Source organism: Zalophus californianus, chromosome 9, assembly GCF_009762305.2.
Source record: "Zalophus californianus isolate mZalCal1 chromosome 9, mZalCal1.pri.v2, whole genome shotgun sequence".
Lineage (NCBI taxonomy): Eukaryota > Metazoa > Chordata > Mammalia > Carnivora > Otariidae > Zalophus > Zalophus californianus.
The window spans coordinates 67,715,490-67,728,174 of NC_045603.1; the positions used below are offsets into that span (position 1 = coordinate 67,715,490).

A 12,685-nucleotide genomic window follows, 5' to 3' on the forward strand; every position below is an offset into this window, starting at 1 on the left:
TGGCTCAGTTGGTTTAGCGAACAGCTCTTGATTACGGCTCTGGTCATGATCTCAGAGTCCTGATATCAAGCCCTGTGTCAGGCGCTGTGCTCAGCGGGGAGTCTGCTTGTGCTCTCTCCGCTCCTCCCCCTGCTAGCATGAGCTCTCTCAAATAAAATCTTAAAAAAAAAAAAAAAATCTGTGTATAAGTGGACCTGTGACGTTCAAACAGGTGTTACTGTAGGGTCAACTCTATTTATGATCTCATCATTCCCTGCAAATGAGAGGAGGTACTTACCTTAAGAAATGAAATTCTGATCAGTCCTTTGCTGGACTTAAAAGGCTTGAAAGTAAGAATAACATTAGTACTGGCCCCAAGGGTATCACATAAGGATCAGAAAAGGCTTCTTGCCGTTGGTCCAGTTATGGATTATATTCGATTTAGAGTTTTCTTGGAAGCCTAATGAGACTTAAGCTGGCAAAAAATAAAACAGAAAAAAAAAAAAACCCCAAAAAACCACCCCTCGCCCAAAATCCCCAAAACAAAACAAAACAAAACAAAGAGTTAAAATCTGGATATGTTGTCCAGGATAAAAAGGTTGATTTTTATGAGATTTTGCTTTACCTTCTTCTCCATAATTTCCCTTTTCTGTACTCAGCGCCACAGCAGGTTCAAACAGAGCCTTTCTGGGATTATTACTGGCTTGCCCTCTCTGGGTGGCTGTGTCCCCTGCAATCACGGTTTAGCATGCAGAAGCCAACTTTATGCAGTTGTAGAAAAGTGCCTCTCCCTCCTCGCTGATGCAGCCTGACTCTGGCTCAGCGGGTGTGGTGAGCAGAGGTGGGCTGGTTTTCAGCTCCCACCTGCTCTCCAGGCTTGGTGCCCTTGGCAGGGCTTAATCCCAACAACTGGTTTTTAGCAGCCCTGGCTGAAACCCCACACCGAGTTTTTCCCAGAAAAATCATGTTTCAAAGTAAGTATAGGCCATGAAAAATCTAATTTTAGAGATCATCTACACAAAAGCACACAATTTGTTATCTGAATGATACATAATTGATAAATAGCATATATATATATGCGCTCTCCTTAAAAACATGAAGACAAATAGAGTACACCAGTGTTGTTTTGAAAAGTGAATTTATTAAAATGCTCATAATTATAAAAGAATATTAAAATGCACAGAAATTCACAAAACATTACAAACTTTACATCTTATGCCACAGTGTATGAAAGCATCGTGAATATTTCCATTCTATTTTAGTTAAGCTGCTCATACATTTTAACTTTTCAAACATCTTATAATATGCACAATGAGAAAATGGTACAAGAAGTGTTTCAATAGCAGAGCTCATTCTGCCCCCCATGGTGAACGAGTTTTCTGAAATTCCAGATGCACGCACGGGTAATTAAAAGGGAAGGCATTTGGTGACAGTTTACAAGATGGCCTTGTTTAGTTTTCAAACAAAAATGATGGCATTCCCTTTCTATTGACACATCTGAAATATCTGAGGGATAGTTAAAGAAAAATCTCCTGAGTATTTTGGTCTAATGCTTCAATCTGCTAAAATTCACAGGCATTACAAAAGGATATAAAACTCAAAGTTCTCTAGTGGTTAACACCGGGCAGGCGGAGGGCCAGATTCTCCTCTCATGGGGGCACCGCCACACCCACCCTTTTCCCTGGGGTGCTGCTTCTGCACATATCCCGATCCGGCCTGTGCCTGCCTGCACATGCAGCCCGGCGTTTTTCATCGCCGCCGCCAAGTCGGCACTGGAGTTACGTGAATGCTGTCTGTGTCACAGGGGGGCCTGGCTCCCCACTCCTTTGCTGTTTGGGGAATATTGGCAGTGTCATACATGTGATTTTCTGCTTTATAAATGTAGAGCTTTCCCCCCTCCTGGCCACAAAAGCACACTGTAAACTATGAAGATGATTTGTGAAAGATGATTTATGAAGATGTAAATGCACAATTCTTTTAAAGTTGTATCGTATATACGAGAAGATAAGGCAAGAACATTTCCTTTTCTGGGCTCCCATAAACAGTGAGTACTCGCCAAATCCAACACGAGGAGATAGTCCGAGGCTTCAGAGAAGAGCAGAGGTGAGAGGAAAGGAAGTGACACCACTGCTAGGGGCAGTGTCACAGCTGAGCAGGGAAAGGACCAGACGCACGCGGTCTGTGCTGTGCAGACTGAGCAGCTGCAAGAAACTCCTTTCTTACTCCCTGTGCAGTCAGAGCTCATGTGGCTTGTTGGGAGCACTCTGTTCCCACTGTTCGTGGGACCAAGACAGTTGGTGAAATGTTGTCCCTGATCCACTGGGACAATTCAGAAGTCCAGAATACTGCTTTGATGGATCCTATGTAAATACTATTTTCGTTGTTTTTTAAACATTCACGGCATGCATGCAGAACTGTGACCTTGAGTTAAGCTGCTCTCTTACAACAAGCCTCTGAATCTGCTCATGAAACAGCTTTCGTCTCCCTTTGCTGCTGGGATTATGAGTGGCTTGGCTTCTATGATACCTGGGCATTTAGCAGCACGGCCGTGGGTGGTGGCCCACCTAGCAAGAACCCAGTGCCAGACCCCCGGTCCTGCACCTAGCACTGCCCTGGTACCAGTCAAGGGTGAGTGGTGAGAGCCCACCAGAGGGTCTTGTGCCTGAAAGGCAGTCAAGCACAGCAAAGACTGCAGAGCGGAACAAACTGAAGGCAAGATATGCGTGGCACAGGCATTCAGCAGGAAGTTATGTCCCGCCAACCATGGCTTTAGGGAGGCTGGAAGCTCAAACCAAAACCAGCCTCTTTTCTGAATTGGGAGTGATCTGGGTCTGCTCCTGTCTCCCTCCACTTCCCCCACCACTACTCCCACCCACCCTTTGGTGCATGCAAGTTACAAAGTTACTGGGCTGGGAAAAGGGAATGGAGGATGTAGGGAACCACCTTGACCATGGCAGATGCTTTGGTATGTTGATCACTTGGATATGCAGGACCCCTGCTGGAAAGGCACCCCCCCCACACAGCCTCACAATGAGAGCACTTGCTGTTCTCTTAAGCGCGCACAGCACCGTCCTGCCACGCTGGCTAGACAGTGAGCCATTCCCAGTGGTGCTTGTGGGCTCTAATGCTCTCCCTCCTGGATCTGAGGAATCACGGACAACTGGTGGGAAATGGATGGACTTATCTTTCCAGACCATTACACTGATACAAATGTAACTTTAATCCCTCGATTTCATTTTTTTCCCAAGAAACTACATATCTTTAGAAGAGGTAAATTATCCTGATCAATTGGAGTTACGATTCTATTTGAATCTGTAACTTTCCCTGCTTTTGTCATCTTACTCCCTTGAGATTTGCAAAGCAGTCAACACTGATTAGGCACAGAAGATTCTAGGAGTGCTCCTGGAAGATAAAAGGTGTCACTGTGGATTAGTACAAATACACTTCAGGACCTTGCTATCTTTATTCCAATCCATTAAGAGTATTTCTCTGAGATCGAAAAGACAGGCCAAAATGAAGACTGAAACTATTTCCTCTTATTGAAGTTTCATTTTCTGTAGGGATGTGCTAATACACCTGAATATTGTGAATTCTTGGGTCTATCTGCCACTGAATATACCAATCAAACCGAATTCTGAGTTAGCTATTTTTAATCACACAAAAGCTAGCATGTCTAGTCTTTAGCGACAGTACTGTAAAGGAAAGCTAACTCTGGGACTGATCTGGAGAAGTGAAGAAATGAAACACTGCCTAAAAGGGGAGCATGTGCTTGAGAACAGAAAGGAATGAAAATAATCAAACGGAGGGACAAAAATCCATTCTGCTTTGGAAGGGGTGGTTTTTAAGCACACTACAAGACACTTTCTGTGTTACAGAAATTCCAATTTATCAAAAGTAATATTTCTGGTTTTCCAGATGATTAGCTTTATGCACTTCTTGATCTAAGTTTTATATTTCCCAGGTCCTGCATGGCTGGCTGAAACGGAAAAATCATCTCTATGAAAATGGCAATAGCGAAGGCTCCCATTTGCCAAAGTGTTTTAATTTAAACATTCTCATTAGTGATTCATAATGTATTTTGACAGAGTTAAATTCTGTAAAGTGCTTCTCAGAACATAACGCTCTTATTCTGATTTTGGTCGTAAATTATTATCTACTACTTCCACCATCCTTTTAGCTATGACCCCCATATTTTTTGTCATATCTTTGAGGTGATTCTCACGAAGAAGCTTTTGGGTTAAGTATTTTTCTCTCCTGATCTTGCTCTTCGTGGTTTTTGATACATCTGGGATGGCATAGGATACAAAAAATTTCACAGAGTAGATGAGATGCTGTGGGAGAGAAGAAGAAAGATGTCAATCACAAAGAAATGGAGAGGAACACAGAGTTGCTTTCATTTTTTTTTTTTTTTTTTTTTTTTTTTTGCTAGTCATCCTAGCAATAGATCTGGACAAGGTAGTGGGCATTCTACATATACAACCAGTCTCTCCTACCACCATGTGGGTCTGCCAAGGAGCCACATTTTGTTACTTTGAAAATTTCAAGAATACTATTTGATATGTAGAAAAGAATGTATCTAATATCTATTAACACTCACCCTAACAATGCTGTAGTATTTTAGTGTGTATGTTCCTTTCCTATCTCATTTCCAGGCCTCTTCCCCCAAAGGTTAGCACTATATCCTATCTGTGTGAGTCTATCTGTATCATTTTATTTTTAGAAAACAAGTTTAACAAGATATGTATATAGTCCCAAATAATATATTGTTTAGGCTCGCTTGATTTGAGCCTTATAAAAAAGTATGATACTGTATATGGTCTTTCAAAAATTACTTAAAAAAAAGGCTTATTTACTGGAGAGAGAATCTCAAGCAGACTCTGCGCTGAGCATGGAGCCCAACATGGGGCTCAATCCCATGACCGTGAGAGATCATGAGCTGAGTTGGATGCTCAACTGACTGCGCCACCCAGGTGCCCCTGAAAATTACTTTTTTCATTCAAAACTAGTTTCTAATCCACCAATGTTATTGTGCATAACTGTAGTCCGTTCATTATCAATTCCGTCTGCATACACTGTAATTTATCCATTTCCCCATCAAAATGTACTGGGCTTGTTTCTAGTGTTTGTATTAGGAGCAATGATGTTGAGAGTGTTTTTGCACTTGGATTCTGGAGGACATTTGTGAGAGTTTCTCAAGGGGATGACCCAGAAGTGGAACTGCCAAGACTCTGTTAAATGAATATTCAAATTTCCAAGATGGTGCCAAAGTATTTTCCAAAGTAGTTAAACCAGCTTCCACGCCCACCAGCAGCATGTGATGGTTTCAGAGCCTCTGCGTTCTTGCCAGCACTTGTGGTCATCAATTCTTTTTTTTTCCACCAACATGGTGATTATGAAATGGATTTTCATTTTGGTCTTACATTTCTGATGACTAACGATGCTGAACACATTTTTATTCATTATTCAAAAGTCTCTGACCTACCAAGGAGATAGGTAATATACAATAAACATCGTTAAAAACCAATAAACTGTACACAGTGTTCATGTGATAAGAGCGTGGAGAAAGCTTATAAAGCAGAGCAGGAGTTTCTGTGTTAGGTGGGAGGCCAATTTCAGGTAGATTTTGTACAGATTAGCCTGGGTATGCCTCACTGAGCCAAGGCTTTATGCAGGTGAGGGAACTAGCTGTGCAGAAATCAGGAGGAAAGGCATACGAGGCAGAGGGAACAGCCAGTACAGAGGCTCAGTGGCAGAAGCCTGCCAGCTGTACATCAGGAGCGATAGAGCTGAAGGGACATGAGTGAGGAGGAGAGCAGGGACAAGAGAGAGGTAACAGAGCATGGCTAGAGCGTGTCAGACCTTGCCCGGCTCTGAGTGAGATGTGAAGACAACTGGGAGCCCAGTCAGGAGCCTGTGGCCCTAATTCAGGCAAGAAATGATGGTGACTCCAACTCAACTCTAGCAACAGAGCTCTCGTAAGAAGGGTCAGATCTGCAATGTACTGTCAAAGGAAAGGTCAAGTAGGCAGTTGGATTCATCGTGGGTTGAGTTCAGGAGAGCGGTGTTCTAGAGGTAAATATATTGTGAATCACTGGCATATAGATGGCATTTAAAGCCAATGGACCGCGTGAGATCACCAAAGCTGTGACGTACGAGAAAAGGGGGAAAATTTTTTTTTTCCCCCTGGGAGCCAAGTGAGGAGGAACTCCTAGACGGAGAGAGCGATGAGCTGTGTCAAATGCTTCTGGTAAGTTAGGTAATGTGAGGGTGGAGAATATTTGAGATGAGAGAGAGAGTGGGTCTGAATGATGGAAATTATAAAGAGGCAAAAGTTGATGATGCAGGAAAGAGAGGTTTGTTTTTCCCCATCTATATTTATAGATGTGGACCTTGTTATGCCACCCTTGCATTTCTGGGATAAACCAATGTGGTCTGATGTCATCTTTAAAAAATATATTGCTAGATTCAATCGGCACATTTTAGAAAGATCCCTACATCAATATAACGAAGGAGACTGGCTTACAATTTTCCTCTTTCTATTCCTGTGTGATTTTAGGATCTAAAAAGGAGTTGGAGAGCGTTTCCTTTTTCTGATCTCTGGAGGTAACTAAAATGATCTGTTCTAGAAAGTATGGCATCACTCTCCTACAAAACCATATGGGCTGGCATTTTCTTTATGGAAAGATTTTTCAATTACTCAAAATTTTGCTATAATTCTAGTTTTAGAGTTCCCTTCTTTAGCATTTTGTAAGCTATTTGACTACTCTCTTCCGGCTTCCATGCTGCTGTTAAAAGTCTACTCTCATTTCAGTTTTAATTTTCTTTATCAGTCATCTGTCCTTTTTCTCTGGTTGCTTTTAAGATCTTATCTTTGATGAGCTGCACTTTTGTCATAACCTATGTAAGCATGGATTTCTCTGTTCTGCCTGATGTTTGCTGTGCTTTCTGCTCTGTGAACAGAGCCCTTTCATTTCTTTGGGAAGAATTTTAGCCATTAACTCTTCAAATATTGCCTCTCCTCTGGTATCCTTTTTTTCCTTCTGTGAATTTTTTGACTTTTTTGTATTTTCCACTTTCTTCTCTCCCTGTGATGTGCTGGGAGTAAATTTTTTCAGACCTATCTCCCAATTCATTCATTCTTGCTTCAAACTTCTGTTTAATCCGTATGTTTTTTCATTTCAACTATGTATTTTTCAAAATTACCTTGTAATTTTTTAGTTATTGTTTGTTCATTTGTGAATCGCTCATTTTTGTTTAAACATTTTCATACACATTGAATTTATATTCCTAATATGATAATGCATACTCTTGAAGTTACTGAAGGTCCAAATTATTATTTTTTTCCCCCTGAATCTCACCTGTGGTTTTTCTTATTTCCCCTTGTTATTGTTGATCTTTGGAAGCTCGTATCTGATTATTTCAATCTGAGAAAAAAATGTGGTCTAAACTGAGGACACCTTTTCTCCAGGGAATATATGCATTTCCTTCTGCTCTGAGACAAATTTAGCTCTTTTGCGGGCCCCTGGCTGAATCCAAGAGTCTCAAGCTCAGCTGGTCCACCTCCCTGCTGACCCGCTGCTTGGCGCCCTTGAGCCTTTAGAGGGAGGTGCTGAAGAGCGCACCCATCCTCAGAGTGCCCCTGCGCTTCAGGGGGTGCTTACTGCTCTAGTTTAGCCATCACCTTTCTGCCCCCTCTTTGTAGATTCTCCTCCCTTCCAGTGAGCTCAAAAATGAAAAGGAAATTTTATTTTAAGCTGATTCTGAATGGTGTGTAGTGAAATGGCCCCTCAGAGTATTTGGTCAGCTACGATATCAGAAGCAGAAGTCGAAATACTTAGTGACCTTCGGTAAGCCCCTTCACAGTCTAGCATGCAGCCCGGCACCCCAAATTTTTCAAAAAGGCACTCAGTACCACAGTGAGAGGCACTGAATCGTCCCCATCACACAACACGCTTTCACCTTTTCAAGCAGATAACCCATTTCATTAATGAGAGCATTATGGGTATTCCCATGTTAAATGTGATTAACAGATGTCCTAAAATAATTACTAGCAAGAGAAAAGAATGTATTTTAAGTCAGAGCTGGCAACACTTATTGTTAATAAAAGGTCTGCAAATCTACTGCCTTATGAATTCTTTCACAGTATACTCCTACCTCCATGACAATGATGAAAGCCAGCTTGGCTGCGATCACGTGCCAGTAGTAGATGTTGTGTTTATACTGTTGTTCGTGTCCAGGTGGGTTCCGGAAATCACGGTACCTGGAAACAAACCAGAGGGGTATCAGGAGATTCTTTCTGATTAAGTACTGTAAGCAAGGGCCCCTTTCAAAAGATGTCATAATTAATGCAATGCTTTTTAAAACCGGACATCCTGTAAGTTTTCTCCAAGAGTTTAATTTGGCTACAAAATCCTGAAATAATGACTCCAGTAATACTTGACTGAACATAAAATAGGAAGATGATGGTAATGACATATTCCATATGTGTAAACACAAAAGTATTAAAAAAATTTTTTTGTCAGAGTTTTATTCCTGCTTTCTCAAAAGAGTATAACACTAAAACGTTGTAGCATATTTTCAGAAACAGGCTTATAAATTTATTTATATAGTGGTATCCTCAGGCTTCACTCAAGTTATGGGCTATCTCTCCCTGTAGAGAGTAATGCCCATCTGCTTGTTATAATATAATCAGAGTCCGGATTTCCTTATTAGATATCATGTGCTACTGCTGTTAGTATGTATCGCCCTCAGGTAGCACATCTCAGCCTGTAACCTATCAGGCCTGGAAGAGGTTAACTACTCTTTAGAATTATGGCAAGTAAGAGAAGACTCAATGTGGGATTCCAAAGAGGCTCTAGAAACATTTATTTGGGGCTTATTTCTGGTTTCTTGGTTGTGTTGCTGAGAATCTGAACCAGAGAAGGGTTTGAGGAGTTGAACTAAATGAGATTTAAATCCTCCTTTAGGGTTAAGACTCTGACTAAAAAAAACAAACTATGACCTGTAGTCAACAAACTTTATCAAGTAGTGATTTACTTGATGTTTATTGTCCACAGTTGAACTTACCAGCCATTACAATCAATGCAGAGAGTCCTTAAGGAATGCTTTTGAGAATACTGCTAGGTGAGCCTGAGGTCTTTACATTTCTCATCTTTGTATTTCTTGGAGAGGGAGTGCTACTTTATTGTCACTCAGTACATCAGGTTGTGCTCGAATTAACAGATTAGTCATTACAACTGAATTAACTTGTTTTTTTGGAACTCCTTGAGTTTCTTCATTTCTAAGATACAAACAAGACTTTTCTCCTGGATCAGTCTCCCTGCAATCATTTGAAACCCCCATCTTTAAATCATGCTTTATGGTTTGATTTGTAAATTCTGACCCCAGTCTGTATTAAGTTTGGCTAAAAAGAAACCTAGGGGAAGAAAAAATGTCTCCAGCAATTTTATTTAGAATTACATGACAATAAAAGTCCTTTAAAAGATGAAATGCATTTTCAAACATGTAAGCGGAACTTGCCTGCATGTGGTAGGGATAACAACCTTAGGGTCTGGATTTCCCTTGCTTTGATTTTTGAAGTCTGAGACCTTGAAAATGGAGAGAGTACTGTTGATGTATCCTTCCATGGTGTAATGGGTGTGGTTCCCATAGGGAGGGACGGAGAAGGACCAGTAATACACCAGGCGGGGGATCATGTCTGACGTGAAAGCAATGATCATGGCCTATATGGGGAGGAAAACAGGAAGGGGGCATTAATTTAAGCCTTTATAGCTATGGTTAACAAACACACCAGAATTATGTGTTCATCAGTTGATTTTTTTTTTAATGAAAGATTCAGAAACATTTAATCCTTTCCTAACTGTCAAATAGATATAGATAGTGAATGTCCTAAAGTCTTTGAGCAGCTGCTTTAAAGAATAGTTACTTCCTCTTGATCTTCAGTTCACCTAAGGGCTGTCCAGAAGTCCATCTGCAGTTGAAAAGCAAAGGCTTGCAAGTTGCCTATTATGTTTCTTAGGTACAGTAGGAATAATTGTAGACCAGGGTATCCTGGATTAACTCAACTTGCTTGCATATATTGTTATATAAATTAGATTTTCAAAAATTAGAATATTATACAACTCAATCAACCTTGTAAATCTCCTTGATATAATTTATTGATTTGACAGAGAGCAAGAGAGGGAACACAAGCAGGGGGAGTGGGAGAGGGAGAAGCAAGTTTCCCGCGGAGCAGGGAGCCCCATGCGGGGCTCAATCCCAGAATCTCGGGATCATGACCTGAGCTGAAGGCAGATGCTTAATGACTGAGCCACCCAGGTGCCCTACTTGATATAATTTTAATCTTTCTTTTATGATTTAGAAGGCCCTTTTGCATAAGTAATATTAGGGTCAATATTATGAAAATAATTTGGCCTTTTATAATTCCTTTGTAGAGTTTCCAATAGATATAAAACTGATTTTGAAATACTTGCCTCTTAAAAATAGAATATAAATAGCATAAAATAGATTTTCCTTAGTCTAACAGTAGCCTTCAAATTCATACTTCTTTTCCCTAGAGTATCCTGACTTACTTATACATGTCAACCCATAGTCTGTCTGACTTTAAGCTCTCAGTATATACTTGCATATGTTCCTTCATTAGAAAGCAAGAATTTATTAATTTTAAAATGTAGGCAGCAAGAAACTATATGGGGGTTGCTGCATTCACACAGTCAAGTGTATGCCTATTTTGTTAGATCTAGTGTCTAAGCCTCTAAACTTCAAAAAGACTAACTGAACAAAGTTCTGAACATTATACATGATCAAATAACAGATTTTAGTGTGATCCCAGATTAAAGGAATAAATTGAGATTAACTTTTAACCTGGGTCTGTGTCAGACCTCTATCAGGACATAAAGCTATTATGAATTACATGAATTTTCTCTAAAATTCTTTAATTTGGGTTTTAAACTCCCCAATATATGAAATTGGTTTGAAAGAGGGAGAAAGTAAGGAATATACTTTAACCTAAATTCTCTGCGAATAAACAAAGCTAAATGATTCATTTATTGAAGCAGAAAGGCATGTTTTTGGCACAACATGATTTTTAATAGTATTCATCTGAACATATGGTTTAGATGCAGTGTGACCGTAAGCCAACAAACAAGATCTCAGGCAGAGCAAGAAAAACAACTAAGGGGGCTTTTCTACTGCAAAATTACTCCCCTTAGTAGAACCAGCTTTGTCATTTCCTCTGAAGTGAGTGTGTGTGTGTGTGTGTGTGTTTGCCTGTTGGTGGGGGGGGATATAAGACAAGAATATTTTACTTTTCCCAGATTTCAGTAGTTTAACATTTCCTGTTATTTAACTATAGCTTTTTACAGAATCACCTGCAGATGTGCTCCAGGAAGCTATAAAAATTCCAACAAGGAAGAGAATTCTCTTGTCTTCTGACAAGATATTTATTCCTCCCGAATTGAGCTGCTTCGAGATGCACTGCAAGAGTGCAAGTAAATGCGGTGTGCTTTGCTTCCTATGCTGTTCTGAACACAATTTTCCATTTATATCAAATTAAAATCAGTCTTCAACGGCAGATACTGTGGCCTGAGACAACCATGTCAACTCAGCTCATGTATTGCACCAGCAGCTTTAAGATGAATGATTTCATACCAAACTCTTGCTTGATGTCCATTTTCATCCCTGGTGGCTATTCTTTTCTTCCCATAGTTGAAAGTTCTCCTATTATGGAAAGTTAGCCCTTTTTGTGCCCAGTAGATGGTAGAGGCATATATTAGGTATGTGAGGGAATGATATACACGTTTCATTCTTACAGACATGTACACAAACATGCACAGGATCTGCAGCTTGGAAGCTGTATTAAATCCTAATAATATGGAAAAAAAGATTGTCCGTAGTTCAATCAATGATCTAAAAAGTAGTTTTCCTAGGGTATAATAAACTGACGCCTAAGTTAGAAGAAAAAACTACTGGATAAGAACCAGTAGCACCAGTTAGTTAGCAGGCATGTGCCTGTGTACACACCCACACCCACACCCCCCAGAGTAGCCTTAGAGACATGGCCAATATCCCCTTTGTGCCAATGGAGTGGAGTCATGCAGGGGATAGTAGAAGGTGCCTACCACATTCAAACCAGAGTGCTGAGGAATGGGGAGTAGGAGTCCTCTGAATTTTCTGGTTAGCTGAAGGTCAAACAAAAACCCTTTTAGTTTCAAACCTTGTTGCTCAAATGTTCCTAAAGCACACAAGTCCACGTTCCTGCCTTGCTTGGGGTTGTACAGCATATTGAATGTGACAGATTCATTCTTTTATGATTGCAGAACCTGAAAGGCCTCACTGTCCTATTTCTGCACGTCAGTCTTCATTCCGTAGCACAGGGGATGTTGAAGGTGTGGGCTACTTGGGTGAATGGAAAATGATATAAGCTAGCAGTTGTCTTTTGTGTGCAATTTGCAACTTTCTCCAAAAAGTAGGGATAGCATACAATTCAGATAAATTAAGGGTTCTTGGTCTGACAGTTGGGTTCCAGATAATTGGCTTTATTGTGTAAAACTGTAACCACGGCTCAGTGACACATCATAAAATTCTTGTGCCTTTAGTTTAGATACCTGTCAAAGTCTGATGGGTGATGAAGATAATAACACAGCAGCAGCTAACACTGCATGAGGACCAGGCTCTGTGCATTCCATGTATTAACTCCCTGAAGTCC

The 12,685-nt window shown here is 40.5% G+C and overlaps 1 protein-coding gene across 5 annotated transcripts in view; it reads right to left on the bottom strand.

Moving 5' to 3' along the window:
• Nucleotides 1–1,100: 1,100 nt before the first annotated feature.
• The window catches only part of ANO6 (anoctamin 6), a 186,251-nt gene continuing 174,666 nt past the window's right edge, over nt 1,101–12,685 (bottom strand). For 3 of the 5 annotated variants that reach the window (XM_027592751.2, XM_027592749.2, XM_027592753.2), the window contains 3 exons: nt 9,499–9,701; nt 8,134–8,239; nt 1,101–4,310 (listed from right to left, as the gene is read on the bottom strand). In XM_027592751.2, coding sequence (XP_027448552.1) covers nt 4,104–4,310; nt 8,134–8,239; nt 9,499–9,701 — 516 coding nt within the window. In that variant the 3' untranslated portion in view covers nt 1,101–4,103. The remainder of the gene's footprint in view (nt 4,311–8,133; nt 8,240–9,498; nt 9,702–12,685) is intronic. The other 2 variants (XM_027592750.2, XM_027592752.2) reach the window with 1 other exon arrangement.